This window comes from Pinus tabuliformis, chromosome 5_1, assembly GCF_031772625.1.
Source record: "Pinus tabuliformis cultivar Carrire ecotype Pingquan chromosome 5_1, CPIR1, whole genome shotgun sequence".
Taxonomy (NCBI): Eukaryota; Viridiplantae; Streptophyta; class Pinopsida; order Pinales; family Pinaceae; genus Pinus; species Pinus tabuliformis.
In genome coordinates this window covers 239,735,130-239,756,558 of record NC_142305.1, presented here as the reverse complement: position 1 = coordinate 239,756,558, position 21,429 = coordinate 239,735,130, and the positions used below count along the sequence as shown (strand labels likewise).

Genomic DNA, 21,429 nt, shown 5'->3' with positions numbered 1-21,429 from the left:
ATTGCTTGTCCTCAAGCAGTGCCTGAACAAGCACCCTCTCTGACGGTGGATCCCCACTGTCATTGCAAACTTCACCAGGGTCCCAAATATGCCATTGGATCGTCCTTGATCGCTATACTATTCTATAGTGAAGGAGTCCCTCGATACCAGGATCCCAAGCCAACCTGATCAACTTGGAGCACCCCTTGCTCCACTCACTATCCTGCCAGATAGGGGCATCAGAACCCCTCTGTCTACTGCCAATAAGTAGAGCATCCTGACGATATAAAACTCGGTCCAAATCCTCATGAAGTTGCCTTACTGAATAGTCCACCCCATGCACTCTGATTGTGGGTCCTTGAAGATACAACTCAATCCCCATGCGAATGAAGCATCTCGTGCATGAGCTCCTCCTGAAAGCCTCTTGCTGGCCATCATGCCATGTTGATGAAGTCTCCCACGCCATCAGTGAATCATGGAAAAACTTGGTGGAAAATCTGGATGACCCTCTCTTGTAGAGACCAACTCACCCTTATGGGTAGCTGAATCGCTAAGTACTGTGATGCTAGGGCCCCCTGCCCAACATAGCAAGAAACTATCCTGTTGACCTAATGACACTTTGGTCATCACTAATTGTCTAGCACGCTCGTACCATAACCTCCTCTCACATAACTCTCGGCCACAATCTATGCGAATATTGAGGTTAGGCCCAACTTGGCAAAGCACCTCAATAGTGCCAGTGCTTGTCACCCCATGGCTAGCCCCAATCCTGAGCAACAATCTGCCTCGCTCTATGGTGAGGGCTTTGGTGACTCCCTGTGTTTGCTTGTGAATGAATCAGTATGCCTGTTATTTTGACCTGGCTCACTAAGGAGTGGAGTATCCTATCAATCCACTAGCATCAGAAGTGATCTAGCCTTCAAAATTGGTGGAAAGGCTAAGGCACACGAGTTCTAAAGAACCCAAAAACCGTTTGGTGAAATTCCACCCGGATTGTATTTTATTAAAATAATTAATATTTTTAATGGGGTTCCTAAGTCTAAATGTAGGAAAATTAAAATATTAATGGGTATTAATCAAAATATGGGTGAGAATGATATAGAAGGCGGATCAAGTCAAGTTTTAATATTAGCCATTGATTAGAGACAATCTCAGCCGTTGAAGTCTCAACGAGAAAAGTATAAGGAGGCTTAGGGTTCATTTAGAAATACACATAGAGAGATTGAGGAAATCGATTTTCTGAGGTGAGAAGTTCTTAGGAGGAAAATCGATTGGGGATATCTTGCAATAGAGGGGGAGTGAGAATCCGGGAGAAGGAATTTCTGGAGAATACGAGACAGAGAAAGGATAGAAAGACGTCTAGACGGTTGACACTGGCCTACGTAGTGCTAACACAGAGGCAGTGCAGTCATAGTATTCAAAACCGTTCCGGTCTGACCGGTTACCGGCCTAACCGGCCGGTTAGGAGGCTCACCGGTCAGAACCGGTGAAAAAACCCGGTCAGCACCCCTATTTGCCCAGATTTTTGACCTAACCGGTCAAAACCGGCCGGTTTAGGTCCTAACCGGCCGGTTTTTTGCTAACCGGCCGGTTCCGTCCTAAACCGGCCGGTTTAGGGACAGGCCGCCGGTAAAGGTAAAAAGCGGCGGGTTTATGGCAGCTGAGGGCGGTTTAGGGTTTTTGGGGGTGAGGGAAAGGGATTTTCCCTCCAAAAAGACCCTCACAATTGCTATAAGACACCCCTCTCACCCTCATTTGTCTCACACAACTGATTTGGAGTGTTTGTGAGTGTTTGTGAGTTTGTTTGTGAGCTTGGAGAGTGTGGAGTTTTTGCTGAAGTAGTCATCTTGGAGTTGGAGTTGGAGCTATTTTGGAGATAGTGTGTAGCTGTCAGTGGAGTTGCCATCATCAAGAGGAGGCTAAGGGAGCTACTTTGCATTTCCAGGTAAGGATTTGCACTTGATAATTCCTCATTTGGGTCTGCTGTCCATGAATTAATTTTTTTGTGCTATAAACTTCTCATTTCAATGATCTATCATCTATGCTATGCTAAGCCTATGAACTCTCTAGCTCTATGCTATCAAATTTTTTAGCTTGCATGTGCATTTTTTTTCCTACATTTATCATTGGTTTTCCATGTTCCTTAGCTGCAATTTTTTTTTTAAATGGCAGATTTCTTTGCAAATTGTTATTATTTCAAGCAAACATGGCTCCAAAAGGAAAGGACAGTGCATGGGTTCATTGTGATGTAATTGATGGAAAAATGATATGCAAATTATGCCATAAATCTATTGGAGGTGGGGGTATTCTTAGGTTGAAACAACACTTGGCTGGGGTAAGAGGCCAAGTAAAGCCATGTGATGCACCAAAAGAACTGTTAGGTCCTATTAGGGCAGAATACATTGCCAAGCTTGAAAAATTTTATGAGGATAAGGCTAGGGAGAAGGCCATCCAAGATGAAATTGCAAGGAAGAGGGAATTATTAGAAGCCATGAAAGAGAGTGGGTATGATGATTATGAGATTCAAGACTCCACTTCTATCCCTTCCACCAATGACCCCTTTCACTATGTTCATCCTTCTGTTGGAGTTGGCCAACCATCAAGAGGACCAAAGAGACAAAACATCCAAAGTTATTTCTCATCTTCTGCCACCATTGCTTCTTCTAAATCTAATCCCACAGCCACTTCCTCCCAGCCAAGTTCTCAACCCACTTTGGATCAGCATTGGAAAAAACAATGCAAAGAAACTTCTCACCAATACATTGCTAGATGGTGGTATGATTCAGATATCCCATTTAATGCTTCTCGCTCACCTTATTACCAAGCTATGTGGGACTCTGTTATAGCTGCAGGAAAGGGCTTCAAAGGCCCTAGTATGCATGACTTGAGGGGAGCTCTTTTGCAAAAAGAGATATCTTCCATTGATGAGTATTTGACTGAGTTTAGAGAGTCATGGGTCAAAACAGGTTGTTCCATTATGTCAGATGGATGGACCGATGGAAAGAACCGCACTATCATTAATTTCCTTGTTTCTTGCCCTCAAGGAACCATGTTTTTTAAATCAGTTGATGCATCTGATAGGGTAAAGGATGCAAGCCTTCTATTTGAGCTTTTGGATAACATTATTCAGGAAGTTGGGGAGCAGCATGTTGTGCAGGTCATCACTGATAATGCCTCAAACTATGTTCTTGCTGGAAAGATGCTTGAGGCCAAATATAAGACCATATTTTGGACTCCATGTGCTGCACATTGCATAGACCTCATGCTTGAGGATATAGGCAAGGTGGAGTGGGTAAAAAACACTGTAGAGCATGCCAAGTGCATTACAAAATACATTTACAACCACTCATGGGTATTGAGCCTAATGAGGAAACACACTGGAGGCAAAGAGCTTGTTAGGCCTGCAATTACGAGATTTGCAACTCACTTCCTCACGTTGCAATGTCTCAATGGTCAACATAGAAACTTGCAGAAAATGTTTTCCTCTGATGAATGGTCTGAATCTCGGTGGGCTCGTAGACCAGATGGAAAAGACACCAAAAAGAAAGTGTTAGACACTTATTTTTGGAAAAGGTCTGTAGAGCTTGTGAAAATTACCGAGCCCCTTGTTAAGGTGCTAAGGTTGGTGGATGGGGAAAGATTGGCCATGGGCTACATTTATGAAGCTATGGATCAGGCAAAGGAGCAGATACGGGCAGCTTACAATGACAGGTTAGCTAAATATGGCCGTATATGGGAGATCATTGATAACAGATGGAACAATCAACTCCATCGTCCTATACATGCAGCCGGGTATTTTTTGAACCCAAGGTATCACTATAAAAATCGGCTAGGAGATCAGCATGATGGGGAGGTCAGAGCTGGATTGATTGATTGCTTGGAGCGCATGGTCCCTAACCATGTAGACCAGTTGGATATACATAGACAGCTTACTATTTTCAATCAAGCAAGTGGTACTTTTGGCAAAAACTTGGCAAAGATGGCAAGAGATGTGGACCAACCAGGTAAGCAATTCCAATTTCCATTTTGTTTTTCATTTCAAGCTAAAATTGTTTACGTTCTTTACAATTCAAATTATAAACTAAGTTACTAATTATTGTCTTTTTCTTTGCAGCACATTGGTGGGAGTCATTTGGTGGCCAGTGTCCTCAATTGCAAAGGTTTGCAATTAGAGTCCTCAGTCAAACTTGCAGTGCTTCAGGTTGTGAGCGCAATTGGTCTGTTTTTGAGCGCATACACACGAAGAAGAGAAACCGTTTGGAACAAAAACGGTTAAATGATCTTGTTTTTGTGCAATACAACCTTCGACTGAGGAGGAACCAAATGATGAGCAAATCACCTGATCTAGATCCCATTGTGTTGGACGATATTGATCCAACATCAGAATGGGTGGAGGAGACTGAAGATCCTGTGTTTGAGGCTGATTTTGATATCGACATGGCTTTAGCGGAGGATGAGGCAGATTATGTGGCGGCATCAGAACCAGGATCAGTAGCGGCATCAAGGAAAGGCAAGGAACCAATGGAAGGCACTAGTCGTGCAGGTCGACAAACTCGTGCTTCCACTAGGTCCACTTCTATTGTCATTGGTGGCATTGATACTGATGTTGCAGATGAGGCAGAGGCATCCTCAGACTCTGAACCAGATGATGTCTATGTAGCTCCTGATGATGATCATGTGTCTAGTAGTGGTGATGATCTTGATGATTGATCATGTGTACACTGTAGACTTGTAGTAGGCCAATGGCCTCATAGCTTGCAGCATGGTTTTTGGACTCTATAGGCCATTTAGAGCCTCATTTCCTATGTATTTTGCTATTTTGTCGATGATATGTATTGCACTCGGTGCCATTTTGATATATTCACCTTTGCATGGTATATAAATGAGCAAACTTTGCATATTTTGTCTCTATTGGCTTGGAATCATGGTTTTACATCTTAAAAATAGTTTTTTTTCATTAAAAATTAATTATTTAATGTATTTTTTAAAAACCGGTTCGTTTAGACCAAACCAGTCCCGGTTAGACCGGTTCCGGTCGGTAAACCGGTTAGCTAGGTGGACCGGTTCGGTCACCGGTTCCGGTTTTAAAAACATTGAGTGCAGTCAGTGAGGGGAAGTTGAGTTTTTGTAGAGGGAATTCGAAGTTTAGTGGCTGGAAGCTAGCGTGTGATGCTGGAGGCAGCGCAGTTAGTGAGGGGAAGTTGAGTTTTTGCAGAGGGAATTCGAAGTTCAGCTGTCGGAATCTAGGGTGTGAGACTGGAGGCAAGAAAGTCTATTTCTCAGCCAATAGAAGATCCAGAGCAGAGAGGCAGCGTAATACCCAGAAGGGGTGACACAAAAGTTGCCCAGGGTGACACAGTTTGACGTAGAGGCCATCAGAAGGTGACAGAGCCTCTCAGAGCTGAGGATCAGTCACTGATTCTCCAGTAACCGGGTGAGATCATTTCACTAGTCTTTTGTGTTGAAATTTCTAAGTCTAACCCGTTAGAAATTCTTTCTGCACTATCTGGTTGATTTCACCTACTTGTTTATTCCTTTAACAAGTTATTTAACTATATAAATACTGAAAATAAACACAAATGCAGTCTCAACAATCTACAGATCATCAACTGAAAGAATAGACAAACACACAAGGGACACTGTTATTTTTGGACAATCGTTCCCGGAAAAACCCAACTTGGGAAAACCGGTGCAACAGTTTTGAGGGTTTTATTATTAAGTAGCTTTCTTGAGTACAACTAGGGTGCCAAACTGGCTCACCCAACAGAGAATCAATCTGGAAGTAATACCTCTCTTCGGAAGCAGATATTCAACAAGTTTGCTCCACAAAATCTCTCCGACGCTTCTCTGAAACTCTACGTTAGCCCTCTTGGCCTTTGCGTCACTCAGAAACCCTCTACGTCACCCTTCTGTTGCTTTGCCCTGGCTCTTTGGCTTTCTGCATCACCCATGTAGGCCCTGCTAGCCTCTACGCAGTCACTCTGGCCCTCTGTGTGGCTCCCGCTGGCTCTACGTAGCCTCCTCTGCCTCTGCGTTGGTCCTTCGGTGATCTGAAATCGATCATAAACTAAAACTGAAGTAGAATTGATTAATTGCCAATAGTGAATTGATTGTTAACCTTAAGTGCTGAATGTGGAAGATTGAAGGAAAGTAGTTGATTTAAGACTGAATCAATAACTTAAGAAACATAATTAAGCTTGAATTTGCAGAATAAAACAGAGATAGAAGACAACAAACATTGATTACGGAGTTCGTCCCTGATGGACTACATCTCCAGGTCCGCTTTCAAGATGGGCATCCGCTTTATTAGGATTGATCGAAAGAGGTCTTTTACACAACAAAAATACCAGACTAAATGTGCACACAGGCACTTCTGGTCTCTGTCAACAGAAAGCTCTCTCTCCTAGATTTCCAACGCCTGTCTCGGTTCCCAATTTTTCCTTTGGACAGCCAAGTTACACTCAAATCAATAACTGCCTCTTTGGCTCAACATCTGCTTACAAGACTTCAAAATCACTCTAATGCTTTTACATGAGCAAAATGATGGTTTTATAACCTTCCAGGTTCATTCGAGGTTCCCATGGCTAACATAGGCATGAATGGGTTTGATTTGGATAGGTGGATTCTCGGTCTTATGACTAGTTGACACCTTAGGGTTAAGTTACATGGTGGTGGAATTACATTTATGCAGAAAAACAAACATAAACCCAAAATAGACTTTGGGTTAACTCCGAACCCGTTAACAGTTAACTGACTGCGCGAATTGGGTGGACCGCTGGCATGTGACCAGGTGGTCTAACCCTTGGCGACCACCTGTGTTGTTTACCCTCGCGGTTCCGGCAGTCAATCTGTTGTGGTTACACCTGGCGGCTTTCCACCGTTCACATAACACAACCTTCGACGGTTATAACTAGGTGATTTTGCTGCGGTCTATGACTGTTGTGGTTTGATAACTGTTCTCATGCTGTGGTCCAGCTGCGATTAGGGCCCGCGGTTAGGACTGTATTTGTTTGTATTGAGTTTTTAAATACAAAGTCCGAAAGTGGGTTTTTTTCCAATATTATGTTTTTTAATGCATAGGTTTAGCATTAGGTTTTTCACCATAGGTTTGTTGCATAAGACTTTAGCATAGGTTTTTTTACAATGAGTTAGGTCCCCATGTAGGGTTGCCACCTTTTTAAGTAAATAAACCATATACAACAAATTGTCACATTGTGACATCAATTTGGACCATATTTCCACCATGAAGAATTGGCGACGAAATCAACACCGGAAGAACTGAAGAACACTAGCAAAGCTGAAGACGACCTGAACTCTTTGGATACACTGGACTGACAAGATCCTCCTGGATCATTCGACACTATCTCTGCCTCTATGCTATGCACTCACTACCCCTCACTGCAACTTAGATCACTTGGTCGATTTCTCTCAGCAAACCTCGCTCTAGAAAATCGAACTGACTGATCAATCTTGGTGTATCTCCAACTAACCCTCAAGCCTCCTCTTATACTTTTTCTGTTGATTCTTCAACAGCCGAGATTAAATCTCTAATCAATGGCTAAGATTAGATTTGGCTTGATCTATGTCATTTATAACCTTCTCACCCAGTTTTATATTAATACCCATTAATATTTTTATTTTCCTAAGTTTAGACTTAGGAACCCATTAAAAATATTAATTATTTTAATCTCTCTCTAACCAGGTGGAATTTCCCTAAACCATTTCTGGGTCGTGGAGATCTCATGTGCTTTAGCCTCTCTACCAATTTTCTTGGCTAGAGCACATCCGATGCTAATCCAAATCAACACTCCCTCTTAGCAAGGAATGTGCTCTAGTAATGCTCCACCACTGAACATCACCCTGATCATCTGGCACCGGTACCTGTGCTGATGCTTAGCTTGTTGCCCAACATTCTCTGCACTGCTGCCCATGGCTCTACCACTGCCACTGCTACATCTGTACTGCAGGTTCCTCTACATTCGTGCTGCTGTTGGTCTTTCCTCCCAACACTGCATCTACATTGCTGCTCTCTCTCATCACACGTCATCGTGTTGCCCATAGCATTACCACTGCTACTGCTGCACTGCAACTCAGTTACTGAGAAGTAAGTAAATGATCTACCCAACTACTGACATCCTTGTTAGGCTAGAAGCCCCCTGATGCTGAAGCTCCCTCTGCTGCCTCTGCGCTGCTGCAACAACTTTGTGCCTCTCGCACTGCTGCAAACACCTTTGTGCCTTTCTGCACTGCTGCAACCACCTCTGTGCCTCTCGCACTGCTGCAACCCTCACTGTGCTGCTATAGATCCCTGCACTCTAGCACTGTTCTGCCGCTCCATTCGCATCTTGCTTCTACCGACATCCGTCATCCTACTACTGTCTCTCGGGGTTCTCGTAGCTGGATATGATCCAAGAGTTTGGGTACCTCAAGGATCCTTCCCCACATCTTCTGTAGTTCTCCTGAATATAGCTCGATGTCTCCCCACCTCTTCTCTAGAGGTGCATGAGCACTCATGGCACAGTCGTCATCCGTCTCAACTTCTTTCTCCGCCTTTGCCGGAGCTACCTTGGAGTCAGAAGCTTATCCCTTATTCTTCTTCCTGGGACACTGGGTTGCATAATGACCTAGCTCCCCACAATGGAAGCACTTTATCTTGGAGATGTCTTTCTTCTCTCTTCCCCTGCTGTCCCGCAGATGCTAGAGCTGCATCCTCCTCCTCTTTCTTGATTCGACCTCCTTTGCTGCTACGTCCCGCCTTGGTTAGTCGTCTGATCTCTTCTTGGCGAATAGTTGCCCACATCTCTTCCCATCCTGGAAGATTAGCTCTGCCCAAAATGCTTTGGACAAACGTCTCCCACTCGTCGGAGACTGCATTCAGGGCGATCCTCACCATGAACTCCTGATCCGGTGTGGCCCCTATGGAAGTAAGTTGGTCCTGAATCCCCTGCAACTTGCTGAGGTATAGATCTATCTGCTTCCCCTTCCACACCTGATATGACCGCAACTCATTCTCTAGTAGCATCTTCCTCTGCACGGAAGTGCCTTGATACAATGTCGTCAAGGTATCCCACATCTCCTTTGTTGTATTCTTCTCGACAATACGCTGAACTACATGATCCTTGACCCAATCAAGGATTATGCAGTTTGCCTTGGCCATTGCATCCTCATACCTTTCGTTATCAGCTGGGTCGACTGGGATAGCTACGATTTTCAAGGCGAAGGCCTTGATGCGTTGTCTATCTAGAATAGACAGGATCCTGGCCTTCTAGATGACAAAGTTGGATGCCACATCCAACTTGTCCTGATCCCTCAGTCCATTCATTGTCATCTCCGCTCTTCTCTTCGACTCCCTCTGAGTCTCGACTTCCCTCCTAGAAGTTTTCTCTTAGGCTTCCTCTGAGTCTTGATTTCCCTCCTGGAAATCCTCTTGTCGACTCCCTCTGAGTCTCGATTTCCCTCTGGAAATCCTCCTGCCAACTGTCGAACCGCTCCTCTCCGATCCCCTTTTCTTCTGCAACACTGATCTGGATTTCTTGGCTAGAAACCTGCCTAGGTAGCGACTCCTTCTACCTTGGTTTTGTCTCGTTAGGTATTGTTCTACTTCGACAACAACAACACCCCACCAACTTCACAATCCACAATCTTCCCACAGCTCCCTAGGCCCCAACAGCTGAAGAAACTGAGCCTCTTAGCTCTGCGCAATCCTGGCAAGGCTGAATCGCTCCTCTAGCCAACTGTGTCACTCCTACCTGGCTGAGTAGGATGACATGGCTCTTCGTGAGCCTCTTCTGCCTCTCACTTTTTCTGCGCTGGCCCTCTCTCTGGCTCGAATTGATGACGCAGGCCCTCTGCGTCACTCCTTCTCTGTTGCCTCCTGTTTAGGAACAACTTTGTCTCTCGGGACAATTATTTCTACTACAAATTTTCTGATTTAGCTGGTGCCTTCAACTCTCTTGTAATCTGCAATGCTCTGATACCATGTTGAAATTTCTAAGTCTAACCCATTAGAAATTCTTTCTGCACTATCTGATGTATTTCACCTACTTGTTCATTCCTTTAAAAAGTTATTTGACCATTAAATGCTGAAAATGAACACAATGCAGTCTCAACCATCTACAGATCATCAACTGAAAGAATAGACAAACACACAAGGGACACCGTTATTTTTGGACAATTGTCCTCGGAAAAACCCAACTTGGGAAAACCGGTGCAGTAGTCCTGAGGGTTTTATTATTAAGTAGCTTTCTTGAGTACAACTAGGGTGCCAAACTGGCTCACCCAATAGAGAAATCAATCTAGCAGTAATACCTCTCTTCGGAAGTAGATATTCAACAAGTTTGCTCCACGAAAATCTCTCCGACGCTTCTTTGAAGCTCTGCTTCAGCCCTCCTAGCCTTTGCGTCACTCAGAAGCCCTCTGCGTCCGACTTTTGTTGCTCTGCGCTAGCTCTCTGGCCTTCTGCGTCACCCACACAGACCCTGCTAGCCTTTGTGCAGTCACTTTGGCCCTTTGCGTGGCTCCTGCTGGCTCTGTGTAGCCTCCTCTACCTCTGTGCTGGTCCTTCGGCACTATCTTTGCCTCTCTGCTATGTTGGAATTTCTAATTCTAACCTGTTAGAAATTCTTCTTGTACTATGTGGTTTATTTCTTCCTACTTGTTTAATTACTTAACAAGTTATTTACCATGTAAACACTGAAAATAAACACAAGTACAATATCAACATTTACAGATCATCAACTGAAAGAAAACAAGCACATAAGTGACAGTTATTTTTGGACCAATGTCCCTGGAAAAACCCAATGCGGGAAAATCGGTGCAGCTATTCAGAGGGTTATATTATTATGCAGTTTATCAGAGTACAATTGGGTGCCTAAACTGGCTCACCCGACAGAAAAAAATATATGGCAGCAATACCTCTATATCCGAAAACAGGTATTCACAAAACCTGTCCCATGAAACCCTCTCCAGCACAACTGAAGCTCAGCGCTGGCCCTTCTGGCCTCTGCGTCAGCCTCCTGCTGACTTGCGTCAGCCCCAGGACTTTCTGCGTCAGCCTCCTGCTGACTTGCGTTAGCCCCAGGACTCTCTGTGTCAGCCCTCTGAGGCACTGCGCAGCCTCTGGGAGCCTCTGTGTCACTCCCTTTGCCCTCTGTGTGGATGACGCAGTCTCTCTGCGCTATGTGTTGCCTCTGCTGGGCTCAACGTAGCTTGGACTGACTGCTGCTCTGGCTCTCTCTGCTTTTGTGATGGTCTCCTAGTATTGTCCCTGCCACTCTACCTCGTACTCACTGCCCCTCGCTGCTGATCACTGATTCACTTTTGGTTAGCAACCCCGCTCTAGCAAAATGAATGACTGATCACTCTGGTGTATTCTCCAACTGACCTTAAAGTCTCTTCTTATACTTGTCTCGTTGGTCCATCAATGACCGAGATTAAATCTCTAATCAACGGCTAAGATTAGATTTGACTTAATCCATGACTTTTGGAACCTTCTAACCCAGTTTTATATTAATACCCATTAGTATTTTATTTTTCCTAAGTTTAGACTTAGGAACTCCATTAAAAATATTAATTATTTTAATATCTCCCAAACCGGTTAGAATCTGCCCAAACCATTTCTGGGTCTTGGAAATCTCATGTGCTTTAGCCTCTCCACCAATTTTCATGGCTAGAGCACATCCGATGCTACCCCAAATCAACATTCTCTCTTAGCGAGAACTGTGCTCTAGTAATACTCCTCACTGAGCATCACCCTAATTATCCGACATCGGTCCCTGTGCTGATGCTAGGCCTCCCCGCCCAACATCCTATGCACTGCTGCATCCTGTACTGCTGCCCATGGCCCTGCCACTGCCACTGATGCATCCGTACGACAGCTCCCTCTACATCTGTGCTGTTGTTGGTCTTTTCGCCCAACACTGCATCTCCACTGCAACCCCCTCTCATCATGCTGCATCATGCTACTGCATACAGCTACTGCATTGCAACTCAGTTATTGAGAAGTAAGTAACTGATCCACCCAACTTCTAACATCCCTGTCAGGCTAGAAACACTCCCGATGCTGAAGCTCTCTCTGCCGCTAACAAGTGCTCCCTCTACTGACCTCTGCGCTACTGCAACAACTCCCTGCATCTCGCATTGTTGCACACCTCTTTGTGCCATCCTGCACTGTTGCAACACTCCCGTGCCTCTTGCACTGTTGTAGCCTGCTAGCCTTGTGCCGCCTGGGGACTCCTGCACTGTAGCACTCTCTGTAGCTTCATCTGCATCAGCCTCTACCTACATCTGCTAGTCCTGCTACTCCTCTTTGAGGCTCCCGTAGCAAAGGTATAATGCAAGAGGTTGGGTACCTCAAGGATCTTAGCCCTCATCGCCTGTAGTCCTCCTAAGTACAACTCGAAGTCTCCCCACTTCTTCTCAAGTGGCACATGAGCACTCATGGCACAATCGTCCTCCTCCTCGACTTCTTTCTTCGCCTTTGCAGGCACTGTCTTCGAGTTTGAAGCCTCTCCCTTGTTCTTCTTCCTAGGACATTGGTTCGCAAAATGACCCAGTTCCCCAGAATAGAAGCACTTGACCTTGGAGAGGTCCTTCTTCTTCCTCTTCTCCTGCTTTCCCGCAGATGCTAGAGTTGCATCTTCTTCTTCCTCCTTGATTCTGACCCCTTTGCCGCTGCTCCCCGCCTTGGTCAGCCGTCTGATCTCTTCTTGACGAAGAGCTGCCCACAGTTAGTCCCAATCTGGAAGATTTCTCCTACCCGGTATGCTCTGGACAAATACCTCCCAATCCTCGGAAACTGCATTCAGTGTGGTCCTCACCATCAATTCCTCATCCAGCGTGGCCCCTATGGAAGTTAGCTGGTCACGGATCTCCTTCAAGCGACCGAGGAAGACATCTATTTGCTTTCCCTTTTGCATTTGGTATGCCCTTAGCTGATTCTCTAGGAGCATCTTCCTCTGCACGGAAGTATGTTGGTACAATGACTTCAAGGCATCCCACATCTCCTTTGTTGTTTCCTTCTTGGCAATATGTGGTACCACATGATCCTTGACACCATCAAGGATGATGCACTTAGCCTTTGCCATTGCCTCCTTGTACCTTTCATTAGCTACCGGGTCAACTGGGACAGCTATCACTCTCGTGACGAAGCCCTTGAGGTGATGTCTGTCTAGAATGGACAAGATCCTGGCCTTCTAGACCAATGTTGCACGAAGCGGGAGCGAAGCGTCCGCGGAAGCGTCTGCTATATATATATATTTTTTTATATTTTTTTGCATTTATACTCAAAACAAACATCCCAAATACCAAATTAATTGTAGAAGACATGAAAACATGCATATTTTTGCATAAATCAAGATAGATATGGCATCCATGATTCCATTGTAGTTATTAGTATGTACAACAATCATCTATATTCTAGCTATTACAAACATACATCAAATTTTTAAGCATATTATAAAACATAAAACATTTAAGCATATTATAAAACATAAAACATAGAGCATATTATGATTTATCTAGCAAGTGAGCAACTGTCAACATTTGTCATGTCCAAAATTCAAATAATAATGTTTACAAAATATGTCACTTGGTCACCGCCAAGCCAAAAAGGTTCAAAATTCAAATTCACAAGTCTACAAGTCTAATGAGTAATCTATGACAAAAAGTAGTAGATTGTGAATATATCTACTAATCTCTCCTCCTTCCACCACGAATAGAACGTGGTGGCGGGCCTCCACGTGGTGGCAATGAAGAAGATGGTGCCTGTGGAAGTCGTGGCACTGAAACTGATGAAGAAGAACCCCCTGCTGTTGGTGTTGAACCATGGAACCTAGGAACCAAGGGACCAGATGGGGGTGGGGGTGGTGGCATATCAACACGGTCATCATCATCCTAGAATCGCTCAAAAAATTCATGCAAAAAAAAAACACTAGTTAACAAAAAAATTAAAAACATGAATAATTGAATTAGAGAAATGCTTTATAAGGGAAAATTGGAAAATTCATACCACAATGGACATACCTGGAAAAGAGCATCCTCTAATTGCTCTAGTCGCAACACTCCATCCTCCAAATTGGGCTCCTCTGGATTCTTGTCCCAAATCAACAAGTCTTTATTAGACTTTGCATCTTCACAGTAATGGGACAACAATCGCAAGTTGTAATGAACATAAACCAAGCTCTCTGCCCGGTCTAAATTCAACCTGTTCCTTTTAACACTGTGGATGAAAGAATAAGAGCTCCAACACCTCTCTGCAGAAGAAGTGTTTACCACCTGTGATAGCACCCGCAATGCCAAACTCTGTAGAAGTGGAGTACCCCCTCCATGCATGTTCCACCACTCAAGAGCAGAAAAAGTCTCTCGATCTCTAATTGCATGCATGCTCCCAAATGGACCAGTGTTGAGCGTATAGTTGCTCACCTGTCTCCGTACCAATGCAGCCTCCTCCTCATCAGGGATTAATTTACTCAATGCAGCCATATATTTTTGGTGAACCTCTTGATCTTGGTGTGGTTTTCTCCTGCTTCCCCCCCCAGGTGCTGGTGTTGAAAGCCATGATGGATGATAGTATTTAGGTGTCAAAACATATGCTAATGCATGCAATGGAATATTTAGCATTTCCCATCGGTTTTGCACCTCTACACGAATATAATTGTACAAGGTGGTATCTCTAGGCTCAACAATGTCTTTAATCTGCCCCAACATGCTATCCATTTGCTCATACTTCTCCCCAATTACTGGTCGATCTGAATCTGCAAACTTGATCATGTAATAAATTGGTTTGGTGAATTGCAAAATATATTTAACCTGTGACCAAAAGTAACTGTCAAGAACAGTGTCCTTGACTGCATTAGCACCATCTGTGTCAGTGTTAATTTCATCCCATGTTTCAGCACACACCAGATTAGTTAAAGCTTGTCTCACCTTCACTAGCCGCCTAAAGGTGAGGTAATAACTAGCAAATCTTGTCTTTGCAATTTTAAGCAATTGCAACTTGGAGTAAGTGCCATAGAAGTAGTTTACCCTTGTATGCCCTGTGATGAATTTAATGAGCTGCTTCCCTTTCCTGTAAACCTTAGCAATCCACCCACAATCTTTGTGTTTCACAATATCATGCATCAAAAGGTTCAATGTGTGAACCAGGCACCCAGACCAAAAGATGTTTGGATGAGTACGCTCAATAATTTTTCCTGCTGCCTTACAATTTGCTGCATTATCTGTGATCACTTGAACCACATTATTCGGACCAACATCTTTGATTGATTTCAATAGGAGATCTGCAATGTTTTGTGCAGTTGCACTGATGGAGGAGGAGTCATGACATGCAATAAATACTGCACCACTAGAAGAAACACCAAGAACATTTATCAAATGTTGGTTTCTAATATTTGTCCACCCATCTGATACAATGGATACCCCAGAATCCACCCACTCATTTGTAAAACGTGTCAAAGCTCTTTGAACCTTAGCTTTTTCTCTTTCTAATAACACTGTTCTAGCTTTCTCATAGTTGGGGGCCTTGTATCCTTTTGGGGCTTCATTGATGGCCTTTACCATGTCATGCCAATAGGGAGAGCGAAGCACATTGAATGGTACACCGCAAGCACAAAGAAAACGGACTATCTTTCCATCCACATCATCCCTCCCAGCAACATTAAGGAAATCCCCTATTGTTCTTCTACCTCCAGAGGTTGCAGAAGTACCATGAGGAGATGAGCAACTACCAAATTTAGAGGTTGCACTTGATTCAGAATGAGTTTTTGGTTTCTTGTTTTTTTGTTGTGCAGCCATCTCTATTTGGATGTATTTTCTTCTTTCTTCAGTTGAAATGTTTGGGCAAATTTGTACCCCCACAGAACCCTTTTTTTCATCACTGTCCAGCACCCCACAAAGATGCCTCCTCAGACGGGTATATGAACCACAATATGGTTTTCCTCCATGACAACCATGAGGGCACACAAATTTGTAAGATCCACCACCCTTTCCCCCATCAAGTTTGGTCACATAGTTCCACAAGGGTGTTGATGTAGCTTTCCCATCTTGTGTTTCAGTGTCCCCTTCAAGTTCATCCCCTTCCTCTTCAAACCCTTCCTCCTCATCATACATTGGGTCACTACTATTAGGACCATCACCAATGTCCTCTTCTGTTTCTTCCCTTCTATTCTTCACCCTTGCCATCATTAAAACCAAGAGTGGAATGATACATAGAAGCCAAAAGAACACCATCTTGGAATATGGATATAGGTGGTGGACAACCTGTAAATAAAGGAGCAAGTAGAAACAATGGGAAAGAGTAGGAGAGGGAGGAGAAAAATACAAATTTTTTTTCAAAAAAACAAGGGAGTTTGGGGTTTGAACTTACCTCTTTAGCTCTTGTAGATGAAGTCCTCCAAGCTCTTGCTCCAAGCTCCTCCTCCTTCTCCTAGCTCCTCCTTCTTCACTCCTCCAAGCTCTCCTCTCTTCTCCTCTCCTTTCCTCTCTTCTCTTCTCCTCTCCTCTCTTCTCTTCTCCAACTCTCATAAACTCAAAGTGAGAAAATGAGGAATGAATGGGGGCTTTATTCTTTTCATTCCTCACCCTAAACTCACCCTAACCCACCCCCTCATTGCTAAGTTAAGTTAACTTTAAAAAAAAATTAAAAAAAATGATGTATTTTCCCTTGCCCGCGCGGTTTTGGAGGAAGCGCTCCGAAGCGCTGCGTGAAGCGCACGCTTCCGGGCCCGAAGCGTGGCGCTTCGGAGGCCCGAAGCGCCATCCGAAGCGCGCTTCGGGGCCCACGCTTCCTAAAATCCAGGAAGCGCTTTAAAAAAACTGAATCGCGCTTCGGATTTTTTGGAATCGCGCTTCCTGGGGCGCTTCCGGAACGCTTCCGTACGGAGCGCGATTCCGGCCTAGGATCCGGGGGGGGGGCGCTTCCTGCAACGTTGTTCTAGACCACAAAGTTGGACGCTCCATCCAGCCTATCCTAATCTCTTAGCTCATTCACGACCATCTTGCTGCTCTTCTTTCGACTCCTCCGAGTCTCTCTACTTCCCTCCTGGAAGTCTTCTGTTCGACTCCCGCTGAGTCTCTCAACTTCTCGTCTGGAAGTTCTCGGTTTGACTCCCTCTGAGTCTCGATTTCCCTTCCGGAAATCCCTCTACCAACGTCAAGTTGCCCCACTCCGATCGTCTGTGCAACTGCACCACTGATCCGAATTTCTTGGCTAGAAATCCGCCTTGGCAGCAACTCCCTCCACCTTGGTCTTGCCCTATTAGGTACTGTTTTGACCACAGTACCCCACCAACTTTGTTCCGCAAATTACCCACGGCCTTCTATACCCTAGCAACTGAAGGATTGAGCCACTTGGCTTTGCACAATCCGGACACCAGCAAATCAACTCCCCTAGCCAATTGCGTCAGCCCACCTGGGCTCTGTGTGAGCCTGATTCTGCCTCCCTTAGCCTCTGTGCTACGTTTCTCTGGCCCAGAATGATGACGTAGTTCCTCTGCGTCACTCCTTCCTCTGTCGCCTTCTACAAGGATCAACTCTGTCACTCGGGATAGTTGAATTTGCTGCAAATGCTCTGCTCGTTTGATGCCTTAAGTTTTCCTGTGATCTGCAACCACCCTTTGATACCATGTTGGAATTTCTAATTCCAACCCATTAGAAATTCTCCCTGTACTATCTGGTTTATTTGTTCCTACTTGTTTAATTACTTAACAAGTTATTTACCATGTAAATACCGAAAATAAACACAAGTACAATATCAACATCTACAGATTCTCAACTGAAAGAAAACAAGCACACAAGTGACATCATTATTTTTCGACCAATGTTCCCGAAAAAACCCAATGCGGGAAATCCAGTGCAGATATTTAGAGGGTTATATTATTATGCAGTTTATCAGAGTACAACTGGGTGCCTAAATCGGCTCACCCGATAGAGAAAAATATATGGCAACAATACCTCTATATTCAGAAAAAGGTATTCAGAAAACCTGTCCCACGAAACCCTCTCCGGCACAACTGAAGCTTAGTGCTAGCACTTTTGGCCTTTGCGTTAGCCTCCTGCTGACCTGCGTTAGCCCCAGGACTCTCTGTGTCAACGCTCTGAGGCATTGCATAGCCTCTGGGAGCCACTGCATCACTCCTTCTAACCTTTGCGTGGATGATGTAGTCTCTTTGGGCTTTGCGTAGCTTGGACTGACTGCTGCTCTAGCTCTCTCTGCTTCTGTGCTAGTCTCCCAGTATTGTCCCTGCCTCTCTGCCTCGTACACCCTGCCCCTCGCTGCTGATCACTGATTCACTTTTGCTTAGCAACCTCTCTCTAGCAAAATGAATGACTGATCACTCTGGTGTATTCTCCAATTGACCCTCAAGCCTCTTCTTATACTTTTCTCGTTGGTCCACCAACGACCGAGATCAAATCTCTAATCAACGACTAAAATTATATTTGACTTGATCCATGACTTTTGGAACCTTCTAACCTTGTTTTATATTAATACCCATTGATATTTTATTTTTCCTAAGTTTAGACTTAGGAACTCCATTAAAAATATTAATTATTTTAATATCTACTAAACCGGTTAGAATTTGCCCAAACCATTTCTGGGTCTTGGAGATCTCATGTGCTTTAGCCTCTCCACCAATTTTCATGGCTAGAGCACATCCGATGCTACCCCAAATCAACATGATATGCACCCACTGCCTCTCGTTGCAACTTAGATCACTTCAATTTCTCTCAGCAAACCCCACTCCAGAAAATCGAACTGACTGATCAATATTGGTGTATCTCTAACTGACCCTCAAACCTCCTCTTATACTTTTTCTATTGATTCTTCAACAACCGAGATTAAATCTCTAATCAACGGCTAAGATTAGATTTGGCTTGATCCATGTCATTTAGAACCTTCTCACCTAGTTTTATATTAATACCCATTAATATTTTTATTTTCCTAAGTTTAGACTTAGGAACCCATTAAAAATATTAATTATTTCAATTTCTCTAACCTGGTGAAATTTCCCCAAACCATTTCTGGGTCTTGGAGATCTCATGTGCTTTAGCCTCTCCACCAATTTTCATGGCTAGAGCACATCCGATGCTATCCCAAATCAACATTTTGTCTAGTATTTTCTTTGTAAAGGATTGCTAGTTAAGCATCCTAGATTTGTATTCATAATTTTCTCCTGCATAATAATAAACCCTCAGAGTTGTTGCACCGGTTTTCCCGCATTGGGTTTTTCCGGGGACTATTTTGTCCAAAAATAAGTGTGCCCTATGTATCTTGTTCTTTGGTCAGTTTCCTTGTTTCATATAATCAAATTTAAGAAGTGTAGGCTGCAAAAGTAATTTGCTACAATATTTAGAAGAATCACTTAATGAATGTAATTAAAATCAAATAGGTGAATTAGATTCAGATTTGCTGCAGTAGGGGTTCCTTGAGGATTAGGAATTTTCACACCCATAACCATACTAGAGGTCCACAACCCCAAATCCTCTCTGCTTGCTGCTGTGTTATGCTGCTAGCTGTTGGGACCCCTCTGTGCCTTGTCTCTCTCTCCTATAGGTATCCAATAGGTAGACACCAAGCATCAAGAACCTGTGTCACGAATATCCAGTTGCTCTGTGCTTGCCAAATCACACATCGATATCTGCAATCCCAACTCCTGATGATGTGCTCGGGTACTGCCGGAAGCCTAGGCATCATCCTGCCAACAAGGACTACCATCCTCCACATCTCATGCTCACCTAATGCCTCAAGTTGTCCAACTGAAAAAGCACCATGTAACTCCCTCTTGGTCACCTCCCCAAGTGTGAGCCTAGGGGTGGAACATATGCTACCTCGAAAATCAATAATGCCATCCCTAAGCCTGTATTTGTCAACTCGTGCACCTACCAAGTGTCTCAACTGGAGAGTCTCCTCCCGGCTCATGACACGAGGTGTCTCATCCAACTGCCTAGGGTGAGCCTGTTAAGCCTTGTTGCCTTAATGGAGAGTGTCAAGGGGCAACAAACAAACACTCTACAACTATAAACAACATCGGAGGAGGATGGGTATGATCAAGAGTTCGCTAGAATACTCAAGAGTAATCCTACGGACAACCCCTTCTCTATCTCGGATCTGCTAATAACCCCCTCGAAGCCCTGTCTCCACTAAACACGGTGTCCCCAGATGCTCAACAATGTCCTCATCGATCCTAGGTGGGCTGCATCCAATGGTACACGTAGCGCCCCTATCCATAAGTCTCCTGGGAGGCAATGCTCTAAGCGCCCACTGCGCTGCATCATCTGCGATTGCATACCACCAAATATGGCTACACTCCTTGACATGCCACTGTACACCGCAACTTGTTCCGGTACACCACTGAATACTCCCGACTATGGCTATACCATCCTGTACCGTCTTGTGTCCCACTTGTGTCACTGCACCTATCACTCCTTGCATGTACTCAATGCGATGTGAGGCACTCCCACTCCACAATGTAGTCCAACATGCTACGAGACTCCCACATACGTCTCCATGCCCATTTGCAGACCACTGCTCCATGCTAGATGCTCCTACGCATCCCTAGATGTGATGGCCTAAAGTTGTGTCCATATGTGTCGGCCTGCACCCGACCTGTATCATCAACTCCACCATCGCATCACTATGCTCTCCGATGAGGGGATCTCCCCTCCAAATCCTCCCTGAGGGACCCAAGAAGTGAATCTCCCTAGGTACCAGTAACAATGCAACCACTGCTCTACTCCTCCATGTCCTCCATGCCCCACACAAATGTGAAGAATCCCTAGCTCCATACAAGGCACTGTCAGGTGGCCTATTGGTGCCACCTCCTCCGACAAACTCCCGCCAGAGTATGATGATCATCGTGTGATCCCATGCACAACTGTCATACCAAGACAACCCAAGGAGTCTGCCCACAAACTGGTTGGCCGTTGGTACTGGCCAAAACTCCCCTAGCGAATGTGTGTGCTCAACCGCTAGGCCAACTACACCACCACGGTCATAGTCAACTGGTATATCTGGGGAATGATAGGTAATCCCACATAGATCCTAATGCCAGTTTGGGCTTCCGTTATCCCCAATGCATGAAGGCTCCTGCTGAGCTTCGTGTTGGTCTACTACCGTCTCCATAGCCCACTGCACCGGGTACCAACTAAGAATGTCTCGCCATCCATGTTGATTTGGGGTAGCATTGGTTGTGCTCTAGCCACAAAATTTGGTGGAGAGGTTGAGGCACATGAGATCTCCAATACCCAGAAAGGGTTTGGGCAGATTCTAAATAGTTCAGGAGATTAAAATAATTAATATTTTTAATGAAGTCCCTAAGTCTAAACTTAGGGAAATTAAAATATTAATGTGGATTAATATAAAACTGTGTTAGAATGGTCCAAAAGACATGGATCAAGCCAGATCTAATCTTAGCCGTTGATTAGGGACTTAATCTCGGCCGTTGATATGTCAAC

The 21,429-nt window shown here is 44.5% G+C and overlaps 2 protein-coding genes across 3 annotated transcripts in view; both read left to right on the top strand.

Annotated features, from left to right (window-relative positions):
* LOC149164297 (uncharacterized) overlaps positions 1-21,429 on the top strand; it is a 229,489-nt gene that overhangs the window by 194,518 nt on the left and 13,542 nt on the right. The window lies entirely within an intron of this gene.
* On the top strand, positions 1,453-4,992 carry LOC149164298 (uncharacterized). The gene is made up of 2 exons (XM_089430901.1): positions 1,453-3,983; positions 4,094-4,992. The coding sequence occupies exons 1-2, from the start codon at positions 2,054-2,056 to the stop codon at positions 4,687-4,689; spliced, it is 2,526 nt and encodes an 841-aa protein (XP_089287027.1). The 5' UTR covers positions 1,453-2,053; the 3' UTR covers positions 4,690-4,992.

Coding starts and splice junctions, on each gene's coding strand:
- LOC149164298 (XM_089430901.1), top strand. CDS start 2,054: ATGCTATCAAATTTTTTAGCTTGCATGTGCATTTTTTTTCCTACATTT. Junction 3,984..4,093: donor AAGAGATGTGGACCAACCAG/GTAAGCAATTCC, acceptor TTTTCTTTGCAG/CACATTGGTGGGAGTCATTT.